Below are 20,537 nucleotides of genomic sequence, written 5' to 3' on the forward strand. Positions count from 1 at the left end.
TGATACTTTATATTTTCCACGCAAATAATTCTTTTCGAGAAACATCTTTCTTTCCAATCTCCACACAATCCTTTTTGATATCATCTTCAACAAATACATTCACTCCCCCATATTTTGTCCTTCTTTTGACTTTGAATGATTCATTCTTTGGCATTGCATAATATCTTGGAAACTAGGTCCCAAGAGTTAAGGTTCTTCCAAACTATTTATTCAGTACCCGTACTTAGCTAGCTACTTACTAAATAAGTCGGAACAACTTTTTTCTTGATCTTTCGACAGCTTGATCTTGATCCTCATTTTTTTTCTCTCTCTCTCTTTCTCTCTCTCTCTCTTTACTTCACAATCAACAATATGTTTCCCAAAAGTTTCTCAAGGAGCCTTCTCCTGGCATTTTCTGTTTCTCAATCCGTATCTGGTCTCAAACTCGATACCTCTGATCCAAGTACGTAATTCTTTTTCATCGTTGACTCTACAAAACTTACAGCCCCTACTGACAATCGTGTGTACAGCTTCAATCAAAAATGTAGCAGGCACCATTGCATATGGCCTCATGAAATATTATACCGGCAATGTCACCAATACACCAGATACCATTGCGGTATTGCCAGCGCCCTACTACTGGTGGGAGGCTGGTGCCATGTGGGGAACCATGCTCGATTACTATCACTATACTGGGGATGCTACCTACAATGATATCACAACACAAGCTTTGGCATCCCAAGCTGGCCCGCTCTTCGATTACATGATGCCAAACCACCAAAAGGATGAAGGAAATGACGACCAAGCTTTTTGGGGAATGTCTACCATGTCTGCTGCAGAAAAGAATTTCCCGGAGCCCTCCAACACGGGCGGATTTACGTGGGTAGAATTGACCGAGAATCTGTGGAATACCCAAGCTGCTCGCTGGGATACCTCGGCTTGTGGTGGTGGATTGAAATGGCAGATTTTCTCATTCAATAATGGATATACATATAAAAACTCGGTTTCTAATGGAGCTTTCTTTCAACTTTCGGCACGCCTTGCGCGCTATACCGGAAACCAAACATACGTCGATTGGGCAGAAAAGGTTTATGATTGGACTACCAAGATTGGATTTATTGATTCAAATTTCAACACTTTCGACGGTGCCGATGAATCCAAAGCTTGTACCAATCCGAATAAAATTACCTGGAGTTACAACAATGCCCTTTTCCTGTACGGAGCCGCTGTCATGTACAACTACACCACCAGTTCCACTTGGCAAACACGAACCGAGGGTTTGTTAAAAGCCTCGTCCAATTTCTTCACATCCGATAGTGTCATGTACGAACAAGCATGCGAAGAAGTAGCAACCTGCAACAATGATCAATTTTCCTTCAAGGCGTATCTCGCACGGTTCATGTGGGCAACTACTCAAATGGCACCTTTTACAAAAGCCACTATCACGTCATATCTCACCAAATCAGCATCTGCAGCAGCTAGTATTTGCGCTGGTGATGCTAATGCTTGTGGTACAAAATGGTATACGGGATCGAATGATGCAATCTTCGGCCCTGGACAACAGATGAGTGCTCTGGAAGTCATTCAAGGATTACTTGTCTCTTCCGCCGCGCCACCAATCGTCAAAGGCCAAGCATTTGTTCAATCAACTTCTTCTCCTTCGCCAGCTTCTTCCTCTTCGCCAGCCTCTTCAGCCTCTTCGTCTTCTTCATCCGCCGTCATTAGCACTAGCAGCAAATCCAGTGTTTCAAGTCGCAGTAGTGTGAAAGCAACCACTAGTGCTACCAGCGCCGCAACAACTGATCCATCCACAGACGTAATCGTGACCGATACCATCCTGGAAAGTACCACAGTTCCATGCTCGACTAGTTCTTCTTCTACGGTATACTCTTCCCCCGAAGTTCCCTCTTTCACCGCACAGCCTTCTACACTTACTTCGGAAGAAGTAAAATCTTCCACTGCAGTCCCTTCGTCTACTTTGAAGTCATCTTCTCCTATCACTTCTTCTAAACCAAAGACTTCGACTTTTGCTGTTACAACCCCTGCGCCTGTTCTTGATACCACAACTACAGTCAGTATTCTCCACAGCACCACTGTATCTTGCAACACATCGGTATATGCCAACTCTACTGCTTGGTTTGCATCATCCTCGTTTTTGTCCAGTCGTCTTACAATTGCTTCATCGGCCCCTGTTCCTGTTACATCTGCTCTGCCTGCGTCTTCTAAATCTTCAACCGCCTTACTGATTGATACTACTACACAGCGAGCGCCTACCATTTCGGGTACCGGTTCGAAAGGAACTATGAGCTTATCAACAACAGCTTCAGCCTCGGCGACCAAGGCCACAGTCACGGCGGCTGCTGGAAGAAATATGGACGTTTCGGGATCGGGCTTACTGGCCGGTGTGCTTGGCTTGGGGCTTTTATGGGCTGTTTAGGAATAGTTTAAGAGGGTCGGGATGGTGGCACGGTATGTAATATAGAATAGGGGAGTTGGGTGTACAAAGGGTATATGATTGGATTGGAACGGGATTGTCAAAAGCTGTTTCTACTTTCTGTTTGACAGGCTTATCTACGGCCAGATTGTCCAGTTGAGCTTGAGGCATTGATCTGGTGGAGTTTTTGGTCAAAATCATACTGGTGTTTATTTTGTGGTGGATACATACATGGATGGATGAATAAATTGGAGAAGATAAAAATGATTATAATCTGGGGTAGACTAAAAAAGCTTCTGGGAAGATTTGTAAAATAGATACCCTGGATCGATAGATATCACAGATATAAAGGGAGGAACTAATTTCATTTCAAATTGCTTGTAATCTACAATGTGTGGCATATATTGACCTTTTTTGCTATGAATTTCGCCCTGCATCCTTCAAAACTCACCCACAAATTAAATTTACCTTTTGTAAGGTTAGATTAACATTCATCGCATTAAGATCAGATTTTGACATCTTAATCAGGAGCGAGCTGATAATCATTCCAAGGTTTCCTCATCTTCTTGAGACTCGCACTATAGACATCCATGAATAACATATCTGTATCAGTACAAAACTAAACCCCCGATAAATCTATCGGGATAGAGTAATCATTTCAGAAACTCAAAGGCCAATTTTGGGTATAGCTTTTATACTTGAAAAGCAATTTGAGAAAGAGTTCTTAAAATCTTCAGACTTTGAAGTCTATGATGATTGTATAAGATTAGATTATGTATTTGTTGGTTTGAGAGAGATACGGAAGACGTGGTTCCCACTATGTGTAGGCCCCTAAATGTCTATTTGTATTCAATCTAAGGAGCTAGCTAAATGAGGGGAATAGTAGGCCTTATATAGGCACTACTGAAAGAGCTAGTCTCCTTCGCTTTCGCCTAATAACCTTAATACAGTTGTCTTTGTATTGAAGTGAATCCTTTGAAGTGAATTCCTTTGTGTGAATTCCCTTGTCCATACAGTATTATTTTATTAAGATCTTATATTAATGTACGTATAGATTGGTTTATTATAAAGAGTTGCTATACTCTGCGAAAAAGGCGATGATTAACTAGTATATAGATAAAGAATGGCTGACTGATATCTGTATTGTTATTCGTACTGAGGCCGATTTGAATCATTTAGTCAAAACCCCAAAAATAGATTTTAGCCTAATGAAAAAAGAAATTTTAGAATCTGTATAGTATATTTATAGAAATATTATAAAAACAAATAGAATTCAATTTTATTAAGATTTTTTATAAAAGAAATTAGATTATCGAATAGCTTTTAGAGCTAGCTTTATTTATATGTTTTTAGAATTCATTTTGAAATTTTCTATAAAAAACATATTAATATTTAAAATCTATTTTCAAACAGTTTTCCTTATAGTATATAAACTGTTTTAGAATAAGCAAAATAAGTAAATAGGTTTAATAAGAATTCCTTATTTCAAATTTTATAATAATTCTTTATTTTAAGCTTATTTTATTTAAATTATATAACTAATATAACTTTAGTCAGAGTTTATAATATTAAAAAGGAATTTCAATTCAGAGTATAATTTTAAAAGAATTTGTAAAAAGAAAAAAAAGTAATGAAATTATTAATCAGAGTTCAAGAAATCAATTTATATAATTACTTTTAAATTATTTCAAAAATTGAAATTTATATTTAATATAATATAATTTTAATCAATAAATTCATAAATTATGAACACCTCAAATATTAGGATTAATAATTTATTAGATCTCTAATGAGTTGATGATTAATCAAACCTTGAATGATATTGTTAATATTAAAAAAACATTCAATTCAGTATACAATCTTAAAAAAATAAAAAATAAAAAAAGAAGTTCAACTATTAATTAAAACTTAAGGAATTAATTGATATATTTTTTTTAAATTATCTCAAAAATTGAAATTTATATTCAATTTAAAAGTATTCTAATAAATTTAAATTGTAATCAACTTTCAGAATTAAATCTTTTATTCTTTAAATACTTTTTGTTAGGGTTGATCCACTTTACCACTAACCTACAAAAGTGTAAAGTATTCCGAATACATTCGGAACAATGGATCTACTATATATATCTTATCAGGTAATCGCTCCCTGACACTCACCCCTGTCTTGTACGAATCCACCCGATATATACTAATCAGGAAAGAGTAAGTTAGTATTTCTATAAATATAAATCTATAAATATAAAAACTAGAAATATAATAACTATAATTAAATCAATCATCAAGATTGAATTCAAAGTATAATTATTCTTATTCAGATTCACCGAATAAAAAGTTCAGAATAAAATACCTTTATATTCGGAATACAATATTAGAATTGATCCACTTTACCACTAACCTATAAAAGTATAAAGTATTCTAAATATATTCGAAATAATAGATCTACTATATATACCCTGTCAGGTGGTCGCTCCCTGATACTTTTAAATTGAATATAAATTTCAATTTTTGAAATAATTTAAGAAGAAATATATCAATCAATTCCTTGAATTTTAATTAATAAGAAAATCTCTTTTCTTTTTATTTTATTAATTCTTTTAAGATTATATACTGAATTGAATACTTTTTTTAATCTAAAAGTACATCACTAAATTCTAAATACATTTTTAGCTTAAACGAAAATCTATTTTTGGGGTTTTGACCAAATGATTCAAATCGGCCTCAGTATACGATAGAGCTCTGGTGCTTGGGAGGGGGAGGGGGAATGAGAATGAGAAGTAGAGTGAGAGTGTAGACACGAAGAGGAATCCCCTGGTGCTTCGCCCCCCCTCCCTCCCCCTCGAAGTACGTCTCAGTATCAAAGAGCTCATTTCTGAATTGAATACAACATTTTTACTACATTGCTATTATTGAGTGTAGTAAAGAAAATCGATACCGTACCGTACAGGATAACTCCGTTCAAATCTCGGTATATTGTTCATCTCGCAGTCTTTAAAAAAATCCTTAGCGAGAAAGCGGTTGGATATCCAGGTTTGATTATTCCAAAAGGGATTAGTCATTTGGAATTCTTCTTGGACTCTTACTATTTTTTTTTTTTTTTTTTTTTTTTAAATATATTGGGAGATGTTGTATTAGCTGATGCCATGTCTGCTTTCTTTTCTCCTGTGCCGTGCCATCTGGAGTGCGTTGAGGTGTGTCGCCATGTAAATGATGATGCAATATTCAAATGTGGAATGAGATCCCAGGTGCTCATTGCTGGTAGATAGATGGTGTGATGTCTGTTCCAATAACTCAGTCAATTCAGATCATGAAATTATCGATTCAGCTCTGCTTTCGAACGATGAGAAAAAAAAAAGAAAAACTTTGAGCTCGATTTGGAAGATCTCGATGTCTGTTTCGGAATCGGATGTTCAAAAGCTTGTGTAATTATTTCGAGGAATTTTGCAAAGGAGAAGTGCACTCTTCCACGAATGATCCGACGTGTTTCAAAGTCAGTCTGGGTTAAAGGTTAAGAATGCGGGAGATTGTGCGTGTAGCGCATGACTTTTCCTAAAGTATGACTGAAGGTCTTGGGGGGTAATCTGAAGTGTTTCAATGTTTCTGTCGGATTTGGTGCTGTTTTTTGGATATTAGAGATTGCTTCACCCTGTTAATCTCAGGTAGCGTACTCTTGGGTATGTCTGATTGAAATCATGTAGAGGTAAAAGATGTAAGATGACATATCTAGTACATATATGTTTGCGATAATAGTGGGCTAATTGAAAGTTAATAAGCTATGATAATTCATAGTTATTATACTAAATTTAAATCTGTTTATATGAAATTTTTAATCTTTATAAAATTCTAAGTTGAGAGATTCTTCTTTAGTTTAAATAATAGTTTATATATTAGATGAGAGTTGAATAGATTAGTTGAATAATTACTGACATCTTTTATATATTTTAATTTTTTTCTTTTCTAATTGATTAATAATTAGAAAAGTTTTTGTATAGACAAGAGGCTAAATACGTATTAAAGAGAATGAAAAACTTGATTGTATTCTATAAAAGGTTCAAGCTATTTAAGATTCTAGAAAGCTAATAAAAACTATACTAGAAAGGGTTGTAGTTTTCACTCTGACATTTAGTCCATCCTGAAAAGGACTATATGTTTTTATATAGAAAATTGAGTTATCCCTTGAAATTTAAGGATAATTGCTTTAAAAATGGAACTAGCTTTCAAGTTAAGAATTGTAATATATTATCTACTCTTTAATTTCCTAATACATTAAGATCTGAATTGTTTTTTCTATTCTATTATATTGTATACGATATTTTTATCGAAATTGAATTATATATAATGTATAATCGAAGAACTTCAAGGGTAGGTATAGAAAAAAGTAATTTATTTAAATTTGAAAAAAAATATTAAAATGATCTAGATATTCTATATTATATAATAAAGTCTTTAGCTAATATTGAATCGTTATATAATGTTTTAAAGCTTCTAAATAGCTCCAATAATGTTTTTAAAAATATAAACTTAAAATAGTATTATAAAGAATGATTATAGGTCGATTGTAGTATAAATTGAAAGTTTGAATATTGTATTATTAAAAGGAGAAAGGAGATTCGAAAAGGGTTCAAATAAGGCCTTCAAAAAAATAATTCGAAAGAAATCTCAAGAGATTTCGAAAAGTGATACTATTCGAAAATTGAAATGAAGAAATCGAAATAAAGAAATCGGAAAATCGAAAGGAAAAGGGATTTCGAAAGGTATTATAGTCTACAAACCATTAATAAAGATATTACAGAAAATTATAATATATTATATTGAAAAGAACAAAACAATTTATAATATTTAAAAAATATTTTTTATAACTGATATCTTATAACTTGAAAAGAATCAAAAGAAGATTGAAAACTATATTTATTTTGTTCCTGTATAGATTACTAGAAAAGAGACTAAATACATATTAAAGAAAGTAAAAAACTTGATTGTATTCTATAAAACGTTAAAGCTATTTAAGGTATTAGAAAGCTAATAAAAACCATACTAGAAGGGGCTGTAGTATTCACTCTAGTATCTTATATAAATAAATTCAAATGCTTAATTATCAAAAATCTAATATTATAAAATTCTAAAAGTTCTTTTATAAAACTTTATAATTTTTAATTGTTAATTGTTAATTGTTAATTTTTAATTTTTAATTTTTAATTTTTAATTTTTAATAAATATTAAAAATTATAGAATAACTATAATTGAGGTTTAGTCTAGCGTAACTACGTAATAAACGAACTAAATCTAATCTTAATTATTAAATTCTTATATAAGAACTAACTCTTATTTAATATACTAAAGATTTTTTTATAAAGAATCTCTAACTACTAGATTAATTCTAGATCTATTATCTAATTTCTTTTGATTTTTTTTTACAGAAATTAAACATTAGTTCGAGAATAATATAAAAGACATAGTACTAATATATTCGTAGATCCTAAATATTCAATTGTATTCTATCTAAAGAGCTAGCTATATAGGAAAGTAGTAGGTCTCATATAGATACTACTGAAAGAGCTAGTCTCTTTTATATTCGCTTAATCCCTTTAATACAGTAGTTATTATATTAAAGTTATTCCTTTAAGTGAATACTCTCATTTACAAATTAAATAACTAAATTCTAATATCTTTCCTTATAATATTATTACTATCGTATTAACTAAATTAGAATAAACATTTGAGTATTAATTATAATATATTAAAAGAGTATATTTTAGTTTAATAAAATAAATTTTATAAATTATAAGAGAATGTCTTTATAAATATAGATAACTTCAACTCAATATATTTAATATATTATCTAAGCGAATAGGAAAGAGACTAGCTCTTTTAATAGTTATTAAAGAGATGTAATTTCTCTATAGAGAGCTAGTTCTTTAGATAGAATATAATATTAACATTTGAAACCTATTATAGTAGGTTTTACGTCATCTTCATTCTCCTTAAACTAATCATATCAATAAAAATATAAAAATCTCCGTTTATTTTTTATTTTAAATTCTTTCTCTTGTTTTCTTTTTAATTCTCTTTTGAAGTTTCCGGATAATCTAATTATTAAACTAAAATTATATCTTTATATAATAATAATATTAAAAATTATTTATAATAAATTCAACATACAAGATATTATCTGAGTTATATAACAACATTTCATCTTACTCTAAGATAGACTTTTTGACTGTAAAATAACATCTCTTTAACGAATTAATTCGATACTACTTTTGTATCTAATTCAATGTCTTATCGATAGGTAAAATAATCTATCTAATCCGAAAAATAGATACTAAAGCACATCGATCTTGAAATTTATCAGCAGTAGAAAAACTTATATAACAGAGCCTATTATGATTTTGATTATGAACAACCGAAGATATAAATAAGTAAGCATGTTTAACGCTGAGGGGGTTACCAGCTTGATAGAAGAAGTAACAGACGAACTTAGTGAACATTTGAGAACCACCGAAGCCGTACTCAATGCCCACGATAGACTATTATAGTGTGAAACATTTCTCCCCGAGACTGATTAATCATGAGCAGTGAGTCACAAGCATGATACATCAAGCAATCTAATCGCCACATCGACCGTCAATAGAATGCTCTCATCTTCAGTTTTTCCGACTTGCAGTTTCATTTCATCGGTGAGGCCGCTCAGTCCTGGGCCGGCACAAACCTGAAGATTTCCACAAGGTAGTATTTGAGACATTATTCATAGTCACTTGCAGAGAATCCAAGTATCGAGAGCAAAAATATGTATTGTCATTCATGGCAATAGCTCATCATCAAACCCCAGTATTAATCCCAGTCCGAATCCCATTCCATCGTTCTTGTCAAGCTAATGTTCATTTCAATCCCAAGCAACTAAACGCCGATATCTCTCTGACTAAGCAACCATAAAGTAACCACCTCCATCCAGCATATCATTGTCCCCCTTGAACCTCAACAATCAAATCTCCATCGCCAGACCAACCAACCACCATAAGTAATCACTCCCATCCAGTATATCAAAATCCCATTCGAACCTCGACAATCATATCTCCATTCATTCACTTCAATAACGCCTCCGCAACACCGGGGTGAAGCTCCTCCAAGCGAGTCCAAATCTGTCCATAATGTTCCTGGAAAACAGCCGGATCTCTTGCCATCATAACGAAAATGGTACACATAGTTCCTTTGAATGGAGCAAACGCAGCTCTCGCAATTTGCGCACCTCCAAAGAAACCGAAAGCTACCAGAACTTCGGCTATTAGAAGATCTTTGGTTTCCACAACGGGGCCAGGCTTAAGGGTGACCAAGAAAAATGTTGAGAGAGCGCTGATCAAACCAATCACGACGGGGAAGTATGAGATCATTTGGAACAATCCCGATTCCTTGAGAATGTCCAAACCAGCTGCTGACATTAAGGCAACACCGGATTTGTTAGCTTGCCAGTATGTAGTGGAATCAAGGGCCATCATAGAAAAGGTCCAGTCCGAGTGTTTGGAATCAAGAGCGGCGTGGAAGGGTGTGAGATACACCAAAAGAGTTAATAAGAGAGCTCCAGTTGTAGAATGAAGACTTGAATCTGGAGTGAGCGATATATTTTGCCCTGAAGCCATTCCCAGATCTTTCAAAAACACCGAGAAGGATAAAAGTCCCGCACCAAAGCATACGCTGCTGTAAGTTAAGCGAAGTGTCGTCCGAACTGCCGTTCTTCGAATGTTTGAATGTCTGGAGTCGCTCTGGGTATTTAGAAGTACGTGATTCTTCGTAAAAAGGGCCCCGAGTACATGTCCGAACGATGATACAACATGCGTGATCCAATATGTCGTAGCAGAGAGTAGTATAATTGCAGCTATGAATCGCGGGGTGTACAAATTCCGATCTTTCGTACATGATGGAGCAGAAACATCCCATATACGTCGAAGATTATAAAGAACAAGGAGGTAACCGGCGTACAACAGTGCTGTCACAAGGCTGGCAATGAAGCTAAGCGCGATCAACGTCCACGGTCGAATTTGGCATATGGCGAACGTTACAACTCTCGAAAAATGCCTAGAATCAAACCAGACAATCTGCCAGACAATGCAAACAGCGGTGCCGAAAACAACAATTATCAAGGCCGGAAGTTGTCGGAAAACGATAAGTACGATCGATCCCGCGAAAGCTAAAAGACCGAGAGCGCCGGAGATCCATTGGCTTAAACTGGTATGTCGGAGCAGGAAGAGAGCGGCGAGAAAGAAGTAGGCAAGGAGGATCGAGATGCCAAAGGCCGGTGCCCTAGTCGAGATAGGTCAGCGTCCATGATAAAAAAGGAAGAGAAGTTGAGAGTAGGGGAAGAGGTTTATATAGGAAAATAGCATGGTCCGTGCGAGCCCGATTCAAGTCGAGCAAACAGGACAAACTGGTTCATATAGGGACTAGCTCAGTTCAAATCTGAGCAAACAGGACAAACTCGCCTCAGGGTGGGTCCAGCACATATGTAGACTGACAGTAATAGGAAAGTATGATGAAGGAAGGAGCTACAGTGATAGATCCATTGTCTCCAGCACTTTGGTGACATCTGGGGCTATGAATGTCTGACAACCTCTGGATATTTGTGATTCTGTGAATGTCTCAAACGCTTTGAATTGTTGAAAGGGTTTGAATGATTGTGATTGTGCGAATGTCCCAAATGTTTTGAATTGTTGAAAGTATTTGAATGATTGTGAGTGTGTGAATGTCCCAAACCTTTTGAGTTCATAAGAGACTTCGAATATCTGACAGCCTTTGAATGTCTCTAATTCTTTGAGAACATAAGGGAATTTGAATGTATGAGACTTTTTGAATATATGGCAACACTTGATTGATCAACAGCAACTGGTTGTTGACGATAACCTGATAGTCTGACATAGCATGAATAGAGACAATGTGGTGGAATAGATAGATGAAACGACAACAAGGAATGAGAGCAACAAGAAGACGTTGGCAACGTGAGAGTGAGTGATAAGATAGCAAACAATAGCAGCAAGATGTGGGGATGATAGCATGCCACGACAGCAACAGGAGGGTGATAGTGTAGAGAATTGATCAAAGCGACAATGTAGGAGAGAAACTCGTGCAACAGTGGTGTAGTGACAGGAGTGTGCTGATAAGAAAACGAGAGAAAGAGAAATGAAAGTTGGTGGGTGAAGGATGAGCGATGATCAAGAACCAAACTGGGAAATTAAAAAATTTAAGAAAAGGAGAACTTACACCCAGGTCAACTCCCGGAGGAGAAGACCCGAGGGCTTCCGAGCCCCGGCAACCGTCACCCCCCCGACCCCACAGTCCAGCTCTCCCCAGTTGTTTAAAAGGTAGGTGTTAAACACCACCTCCATCCGGCCCGACAAAACGACCAGAATAAGCCCAAGGGCAAACAAAGAGGCCGAAGCCAAAAGAAAAGCGATGAATGCCCAGGGGACACCACCCCCTGGGACTTGCAATAAAATGGTGGAAGAAACGGGACCACCAGGATAAGCCCCCGAAGGGGTACGTGAAGTGCGCCCAGCGGCGCGACGCTTATTCTTGGCCATTCGGCCGAAGAGAAGAAGGAGGGGGAGGGGGGCAGAGGAGAGGAAAGGAGGTGGGAGGAGAGGGAAGGGCGGCGGCGGCGGCAGCGGCAGGGTGTTGTTGTTGTTGTTGTTGTTGTTGTTGTTGTTGTTGTTGTTGTTGTTGTTGTTGCTGCTGCTGTTGTTGTCGTGTGGCCGATTCTTTCAAAGAAGGGTGTGGGAATGAGAGGGATTATATACCCAGACTGACTTACTAGCTTCACCTTGATGGGGCCTTTCCTCAATTGAAAATGGAAGGAACGAACATTGTGAACATGGTGAAAATGTTAGCTCGATCGCCGACCCTTACGCTGTTAGGGCCGATGAGAAATGAGAATGGTTCGATGTCATCGACTAAGTGACAATGATCATGTGTAATTACCTATTTAGGAAATCGCATCTTCTCGCGATCGCCGTTTGACCATAATATGTTAGGAGGTGGTAACCTAGACGTGTAGGAAAATGATGATTTTCATGTCCTCAACACCTCAACAATTACCAATTGACTTGAAATGGAAATAACAACCATAGGAAAAGGAAATCTCATTTCGCATTGAATCTGGGACGATGAAGTTATTGGGTAAGCACATACCTACCTACCTTCCTCGAGATGCCATCAACTTTGTAAGTCGTGCTCCAATCCTATTTTAATCAGGTGATTTGATGCGATTTGGTGTGAAGGAATGAAAATGAGAATAGATACAGCAGGTGCCATTGCCACTGTCAGCATCATTATCATTGCTGTTTCCATTGTCGTTGTCGATTGATGGCCATCAGCTCATGATCGGCGTAACCATAATGGTCATGGAAGACACCAATCTATCAAGACTCCCTACCGATGGGGAATGCTCTGGTTAAGACTACCTCAGCGAAAGGAACATTCGACACATTACAGATAGAATTATCACAATACCCCATAGAGTTCAACAGTAACGTGACTATGCCAAATGGATTGTAATTCAAACATCCCACTGGGTAGGTATTTCTTGTGTGAAGTCAGCGTTGTGGGAAGACAAATACAACGGCATACCATTAAAAAGCTGGACATTTGTTGGCTCACTTGGCCGTCGAGATATTTAAGATGTTGATCGAGAAATATGAACGATTAATAGACTGATCACTTGATTCGATAATTTGATGTGAGGTTGAGAAAAATGAAAATCAAGATAACATGACTGGTAGACCAGCATTGCGCGTCTAGCCACATCAACCCAGCCGCATACGCGCCTCAGTTGCATCAATACCTAGGTAGCTGGAGGTCTAGGTAGTCCTAGAATGTGTATATCTAGCCAATAGATTACCTCGTAAATATCAAATATTCGAGCTTCACAAACTTGATATGAAGTTGAACCATACTAACAGTTTTATATCTCAAATAATTTCTACATATTGTACTTCATGCAAACACTGAGGACCCCTATCTAACCTCTTGGCCCGTAATTTATTTGGCATTTTTACATGGGCGATGGTGATGACCATTAATGGAATATTCAATAATCTTCAAACTGTATTGAAACTTCAATTGAAGATCCATCTTCTCTGAAAGTACCACTAAAATATTGATCAAGAGAGTAAGCTGATATTTGAATCCCCCCTTGTAGAGAACGCATCCATATCGATTTATTTGAGTGATTATGAAAAGAAAAATTCCGGTTGGCCTTTCTGTAGCTTTTTTAAATCCAGAAAAGAAATGATTACCTCGCCCGTTTTATGGATTTGCTACTCTTGATATTTTCAGTGAGAGATTTCCTTCCACAGAGTATGATCGATTCATCTTGAACACTCAAGGTAGGTAATCAGACCAACCTAGGAAGTCGGGAAATGCCCGACATTTGACGGATTGCGATTGTGATTGTGAATCGTGAAGTTTGCTAACCCTCAAAAACATAACCCAGCCTTATCCGCTTACTGTACGTTCAGAAGCAAAGATGCAGCCCATTGAGTCAAATACACATCATTCATATTTATAAGTAAGAGAAATGGGGAAGAAAACGTGGGTCCTCTTCATAAAAGCTACTTGATATGAGGATTTATCCTATAAATGAGAATACATCCACGTTTGAGAGTCTCCAAGTACACCCTCATATTTTCTGTACCCTCTTCGTCTTACTTCCCATGCACCGCCAAAAACCCATCCTCTCCGAGCCCTAAGAGGCAACGAAAGTAGAACTGAAGGTCAATGTAACCTGGACAGAATCGGTGATGGAATGACCGTTGAGCGCGACATTAGATGTATCGTCGGGTTGTGCATTAGCGTACCATAAAGGTCCTCCCCACGGCGCGGCTCCGGTTGTTCCGATTTGTGCTTGGAGCAAAATAGCATCTCTCTACAAAGGGAGAATCTTTTAGTATCATAATTCCATACTATGATTGTAGACAGACACATGTTACTTACGCCTTGATTAATATGTGTTCCGACCCATGCAGTGCTCCAGGTACCAGTCGTTGTAACTATGCTCGAGCTGGAATCGAGGATGATATATCCTAGATCCGATCCGAGTCCACCTTGACCATTACCTTCAAAGCTAGCACAGGCGTCTCTCACAGTCCATAGATCTTGGTCATTAAGGCAACCGGTGGAAGCGCCATGACCATTCAAAGTGACCAGAATCGTTCCAGGTCCACCAGGAGGAAAGACAGAAAGATCCGAAAGTTGAGCCAGGCTGGCTGGGAGGAGAGAGAGCCCAAGGGCTGTTATTTTTGGCTTGCTGGAAAGCATGTTGGATATCAAGTCAGATGTTATATAAGGATGCGATGGGAACTTGTTCTGATAAACTTTATTGCAGTCTCTGAAAAAGCTTGTGCGACTCGTTGGTCTTTATAGATTTCTGTGAGGGTTATCTCATTGAAAGCGGTGTAATGAGTACGAGTTCTATGCCGCGAGAGTCGACCAGAAAGAACTTACGAGCATGCATCTCGTTTGGCAAACAAATGATTACCAGAACAAGTACTCAATTACTCAACATTTATCAGGCAAAGATCTCTTGCAGTTGACAATCAGCTGATTACTCTCACGTGTATGCACCGTTTGTAGTCAGCGGCGCAGAAGTTGCTCGTTTCTGGTACCCGAGCTCGGAACACTTTTGAAGCCACATAAAACGTGTATGCAGCTGTATGTCAAACGAATTATTCGAACTCCGCTGATTCATTGTCCCTGCACGAATGAGTTCATCAAGCAGCTGTCCCGATCAAATAACCTCTGCAGAACTAAAGCGAAGGCCATGGATAGAATTTGCTACAAATCAGGCTCGTGTTGATGCAACCAAATAAGGTAAGGCAGAGCACTGCCGTTGCAGACAACGTTGGCTGACTCGGATAAAATGTTGAAGAATCTGACTTCTCCTCACAGCCTTGAGCCCCCGGATTTCGAATTTTAGATCAAAACTGTCGTGAACACAAGTGAATTCGTGTTCAAGTTCACATTGCTAGTAGTACATGCTTCTCAGATCGGACAAGCGCTTGATCAAATCAGGAGAGGATAGAGCATCTTATTGTTTGAAGGGGTAAAACTTGTAAATTTCTGTGATGTGATATAAGGGAATGAAGGGGTGGCGGTTAGCGCTTGGTCTGTGTTAAATTCCAACCTCACATCGTAGTTCATGATAAGGTTAACCTCTGTATTAACCTTAGCGAGAAAACAGACGGAAAATGATCATTCTCAATCTCATTTATTCATTTGAATTATAAATTGATTCCAAATCAAATAATGAAATCTGAGAGAATGAAACAAGACATCGAGCCTTCTTAATATTACTGATTGGAATTGAATGCATTTAATATGAGACCATAAGAGATATGAATGATTGAAGTCCCCTCAAAGGTAGTCAATTTCTGTTTGTTGTTTCGCTAACAGAGGTAACTTACTAATTATCACAAGCAAGGAGAAATTATTCGACGCTGAGATAGGACAGAACTAGCAAGTTGTTTGTCAGATTTGAAACATACAAGACACCTTTTATTAGTGCATTCGACACACGATGAACTCTACACTGAGATCTACTATGACCATGTATTCTCTTTAACGTGTGAAGACGAATGATCGAATCAAGGGTGGTATTATGTTTTCGTAGGTGGTTCTAATAAATCTAACGATGAAAAGGCTAGCTTGATCATGTGATGCGACTTGAGGGCGGATAAACCAGCACCTCGATAATCACTAAAAGCAATTCGAACACCTTGGAGTATCTCGATTCAAGATTGTCAGGGGAAGTATTCTGTAATGCAGTCAAGCGTCAAAGACTCAACTCAATCTACGGAACAGAAATCTCTCGGTATGATTTGAGCATGAAGGCCTATTCACATTGGACGGGCATCCCTTTGTTCGATTGTAATGCATTGTATGACTCCTTGCCAATCTCTTTCAGTCTTACTGTCATGTATAATATTTTAGGTCAAAATGAGTCAACGGCTCCGAAATACCTAGATATTAGCATTAGTAATGTGGAGTGATTACCATCATTGATAATAAGGATTCCGAGTCACATCACCAATACAGACGTACAATCCCCAATGAGAACTCCATTATTGACTACTTCGTATATCAAACCCATTCTCCGTGACCCCTTCATCCATCTCGCTGGCTCGCCTATTTATTACTGTGCTGTAAATGTGAAGTTTGCCGGGTTCTAGGTCTCCGCCGTATTGAGTCTTGACCCTTTCACCCTCTCAACCCTGTAGCTCCATCGGTAGCTCCATGGCCCATTCTGGACCGTGCTGGAGTTCGTAATCATCACCATAACTACATCATTGCTCTCTCATCCCCAGTCCGTTGTCAACCTTCTTCATATTCTAAACAACAAATAAAACAACCAAAATCATTCTTCATGCCGAAAAAGAGGTTCACTCCACAATATTCAAAACCTGCGAGTACAGTTCATCCATCACTCAATTCCAATGCTTCTGCATCGACATCGGCATCACAAAGTACGTCCCTTGGAAATAACTCCATGGTACCCCGCCACCCTTCAATCCATCATTTAACTAATGCGCGCATTGTGCAACAGACAACAATGTTTCGTCCGTAAATGATTTGATAAATTCCGCCCGGAGACTGAATATCTCTCCTACTGAACACCTCCGCGCGGCCTCTTCTCTCAGTCCATCATCTCATACCCTTCCACCTCAAATTCGCCATCTCCTCTCCCAACCTGAAACCCCATCTCCCACTCCTCGCAGACCCCTACGTAGCCGACGTTTTGATGCCAATGGTCGTCGCATACCAGCTGGTCCTGCGCCACCCATAAGTTGGCTAGAAGGAAGTGCACACGAATCTCCTGATGTGCGATGGCAATTCCGCTCGGGTGAAGAAGGAAGGTTATTTCCGAGAGGGGTGGGCTATTTTCCTGGCCTAGGCGATGATACAAATGGAAATGGGCCCAATGGAGGAAGAAGTTTGTTAGAAACCTGTTTGAAGAGATTGGCAAGTGATTGGCAGAATATGAGTGTTTACGAGTCGAACAACCTGGCACTGTTGCCGGTGAGCTTGAGGATGGGGCTATTGAGCTACATTGCGATATATGGGCCAGAAGAAGGGATTGGATTTCAAGCCTTGAAGAATATACTTCTATTGCCAATACAGGATAACAGTGTATTAGAGGGACCGATCAAAGAAGAGGCAGAAGATTGGGAGGAAGAGGCTGATGAACGGTCTACCGGGGGAAACAATGATTATTTCTTCCGACTTGACCTTGGTGGCTCAATAGGAAGATCAGTCAGCTTGAAGCAGCTCTCAACCCTTCTTACAAACAGTTTCGTGGTCAAAGAAGATATAATACCTCGATCGTTCCCCATAGCCCTTACACATCTCACCCATCTATCGCTCTCTCATCCTCCACCCTCGATCTCCTGGTCTCGTCTCCTAGCTCTCACGCCTCATCTCAAGACCATTACGCATTTATCCCTGGCTTACTGGCCCCCTCCCACGTTCACACCAAACTCGAGTACCAATCTTTGGGGATCACCAACCTCCCGAAGAAGTCAATTTCGATATGTCGCTAGTAGTTTGCATACCCAGACTATGGATGAAGAATTTTCAGAGTCGGCGTTGGTTTTGAAGAAATTAGCGAGTGGTGTCTATGGACTGGAATACCTGGATCTGGAAGGATGTATAGATTGGACCTTGGCGTTACAGGACTTATATGGTGTAGATTGGGGTCATCAGTGGAGAAGGCTAAAGACTTTAATTTTAAAGAGTGGAATGATGGGAGATGATCCGGACTCTGATTTGGCAGACTTTGAGGGGGTTTCCGAGGACAAAAAGAGTGCTATTGAAAAGGCTATATTTGAGGGAATGCACACGCAAAATCACATACATAGGATAAGGAGAACAAAAGCACTACCGTGGATGGATGTCATTGTTGATCGGAACCCTAATGGCATGAAACCGCGGGTTCCTAGGGAGTCTTCTGAAACAATCGTTGGAGGTGCCGGTGCTAGGATTTGGGATACCGAATTTGCAATGGCTATTGCGAACAGTACTTGGGATTCTTAGGAAATACTAGGCGTTGGATGGCGTCTATATCATTGGCGTTGCATTTGCATGGACAGGATACATGGATATGTAGACTCTGGGAATCATAAGGGTGGATTTGTATACACATTTATATATGTATTTATAGTACGGCGAGTACATATACAAGCCAATGAAGATTATTCATCACGTATCTCTTCGTGCTCAAAACTAAGGTTTAGATAACACTGCCGAGTGCATCAATATGCTCATCTTGACTCACTGGGCGTAGTCAATTCGAGATGTCAGCAGGCAGAGATAAGATGATAACTAGTGGTATCACATAAACAGAGCTTACAACGGTTCAAATTACAGCCTGGGCATAAGAAACCATCGATTCTCTATCCCGGATTCATGAATCGAGCAGACGAAAACTATGTTTCACCTTGACATCCTTGGTAACGCACTGGCTTCATCTACCTAGTTTCTCTTGGTCTCGGTAATCATCTACCTAGCTAGCTAATGTCATAATCCTATTCTCAGTACTCCATAATGTTTTGAAGCTCTGGGAATATATTAGTTCATCGAGTCTGACTACTAGTTGAGTTGAGTGTGGAGATTTTTCGGGTGATGGTGTTGGGGTTTGATTTGGTTTGTGAGGTGAGGAATATGTTTGGAGAGGTGGAAGTGGTCGAGGAGGTGGAAGTGGTGGAAGTGGTGGAGGAAGGAAGGGAGTAGTGGAGGAAGGGAGGGGGTAGTGGAGGAAGGAATGGGGTAGTGGAGGAGGTAGAAGTAGTGGAGGAAGAGAGGGATTACTCGCAGTAATCAGAAATTCGGTCTGCCGGAAGGGTTTCTGCTGTGCAGCTGTGTGGTTCTTGCTTTTGGGTGCTGGGGGGTATGATTGTTTGTGCTGTTTCATTTCATGTCTAGATCCTCGTTGCCCATACAGGTGATTTCAGATACGGGAAAGGGCGTTGAGTATGAAGGGGACAATTATGGGATTGCATGAGATGTGATGAGAGAGGAGAGAAGGGATACGGATCTTTATGAATGGAAATGAGATGAGATGAGATGATGAGATGGTGGGCATGGAGTGGAAAAGATTAGAAATTATAAATGATCAATGATGACAGACTGCGGTAGATAAACATCCAACAGTCATTTCCCCTGAGGTGACTTGATCTCGTTAGGACACGTTGTGTTGATTTCAAGGATTGAAATTGGAAAGGGAGTCTTGATTAATATTTCAGAGCAGTAGATCAGAACTCTGGGGAGAGATAGACGTGCGCATGAGCTTGGCTGTTACAAAATTGGTTGATGAAGATGATGCTTCAAAAATGCCACATCTTGCTCGTTCAACAAGTAGAAGAATGAAGGAGTGATGATGTTCAAAATGATATCAAGACTGTTTGATATTGTAGATGCCTAATATACACAACTAAAGATCTATTCCATTGAGAATCCCCGAAACCCAACACGATGAAGAATACTCCAACTCCCTCCCCGATCGACCAGACATTCGACATGATCCAACTTCTCATCAAGACCATCTCATTCCCACCCCGACATCTTGATCTCGATCTCGATCTCGATCTCATTCCATCAAGCTCACGAATCCTCATCGATCGATCCACTACCCAAATCACTACAGTTCCACAAACCCAAACCCATAACCTCTCATCTCCAACCCCTCACCGCCATCACAGCTAAAATTTCCATCTCCACACCTAAGAAACTCCCCAGAAGCACCGCACCGCACCGCACCGCACCTAAACCTTAAAAAAGGCATAAAAAAATCCAATACATAACATACACTATCAATCAATCAACCAACTATCTATGTAACACCAATCTCCATCCACAACTTTGCTTCCTCTACGATAGAGTAGAGTAGAGTAGAGTAGAGTCAAAAAGCAAGAGACGATAAATTAAGCATCACTCACGCATTAAGCATCAAGCACTAAGCACCAAGCCAGGGGGGCGGGCTGTGCACAAGCGAATCGAACCATCCCACCCACAGCCCACAGCCCACAGCCCACGGTCCACGGTCCAAGAGCTAAATTTTGAGTTCACGCCTAGGCAGGTAGGTACCTAG

At 38.7% G+C, this 20,537-nt stretch overlaps 4 protein-coding genes across 4 annotated transcripts; 2 read left to right on the forward strand and 2 right to left on the reverse strand.

The window, feature by feature from the left end:
* The first annotated feature begins 82 nt into the window (after positions 1-82).
* On the forward strand, positions 83-2,795 carry EAE98_012076 (uncharacterized protein). Its single transcript, XM_038959700.1, has 2 exons — positions 83-442; positions 510-2,795. The coding sequence occupies exons 1-2, from the start codon at positions 352-354 to the stop codon at positions 2,414-2,416; spliced, it is 1,998 nt and encodes a 665-aa protein (XP_038803913.1). The 5' UTR covers positions 83-351; the 3' UTR covers positions 2,417-2,795.
* Positions 2,796-9,492: 6,697 nt separating this feature from the next.
* EAE98_012077 (uncharacterized protein) lies at positions 9,493-12,271 on the reverse strand (the record flags this gene model as incomplete). The annotated part of the gene is made up of 3 exons (XM_038959701.1): positions 9,493-10,705; positions 11,660-12,133; positions 12,261-12,271. 3 exons carry the CDS (start codon positions 12,269-12,271, stop codon positions 9,493-9,495), a joined length of 1,698 nt encoding a protein of 565 aa, XP_038803914.1.
* Positions 12,272-14,141: 1,870 nt separating this feature from the next.
* EAE98_012078 (uncharacterized protein) lies at positions 14,142-14,713 on the reverse strand (the record flags this gene model as incomplete). Its single annotated transcript, XM_038959702.1, has 2 exons — positions 14,142-14,321; positions 14,390-14,713. The coding sequence occupies 2 exons, from the start codon at positions 14,711-14,713 to the stop codon at positions 14,142-14,144; spliced, it is 504 nt and encodes a 167-aa protein (XP_038803915.1).
* A 2,104-nt stretch (positions 14,714-16,817) lies between these two features.
* EAE98_012079 (uncharacterized protein) lies at positions 16,818-18,484 on the forward strand (the record flags this gene model as incomplete). The annotated part of the gene is made up of 2 exons (XM_038959703.1): positions 16,818-16,917; positions 16,998-18,484. The coding sequence occupies 2 exons, from the start codon at positions 16,818-16,820 to the stop codon at positions 18,482-18,484; spliced, it is 1,587 nt and encodes a 528-aa protein (XP_038803916.1).
* Between the last annotated feature and the right edge of the window lie 2,053 nt (positions 18,485-20,537).

Source organism: Botrytis deweyae (genome assembly GCF_014898535.1).
Source record: "Botrytis deweyae strain B1 chromosome Unknown BDEW_058, whole genome shotgun sequence".
NCBI classification, from domain to species: domain Eukaryota; kingdom Fungi; phylum Ascomycota; class Leotiomycetes; order Helotiales; family Sclerotiniaceae; genus Botrytis; species Botrytis deweyae.

Excerpts from the sequence above, each read along its gene's own strand:
- EAE98_012076 (XM_038959700.1), top strand. The coding sequence starts at position 352 with ATGTTTCCCAAAAGTTTCTCAAGGAGCCTTCTCCTGGCATTTTCTGTT. Across the intron at positions 443-509 it reads ACTCGATACCTCTGATCCAA|CTTCAATCAAAAATGTAGCA; the intron begins GTACGTAATTCT and ends TCGTGTGTACAG.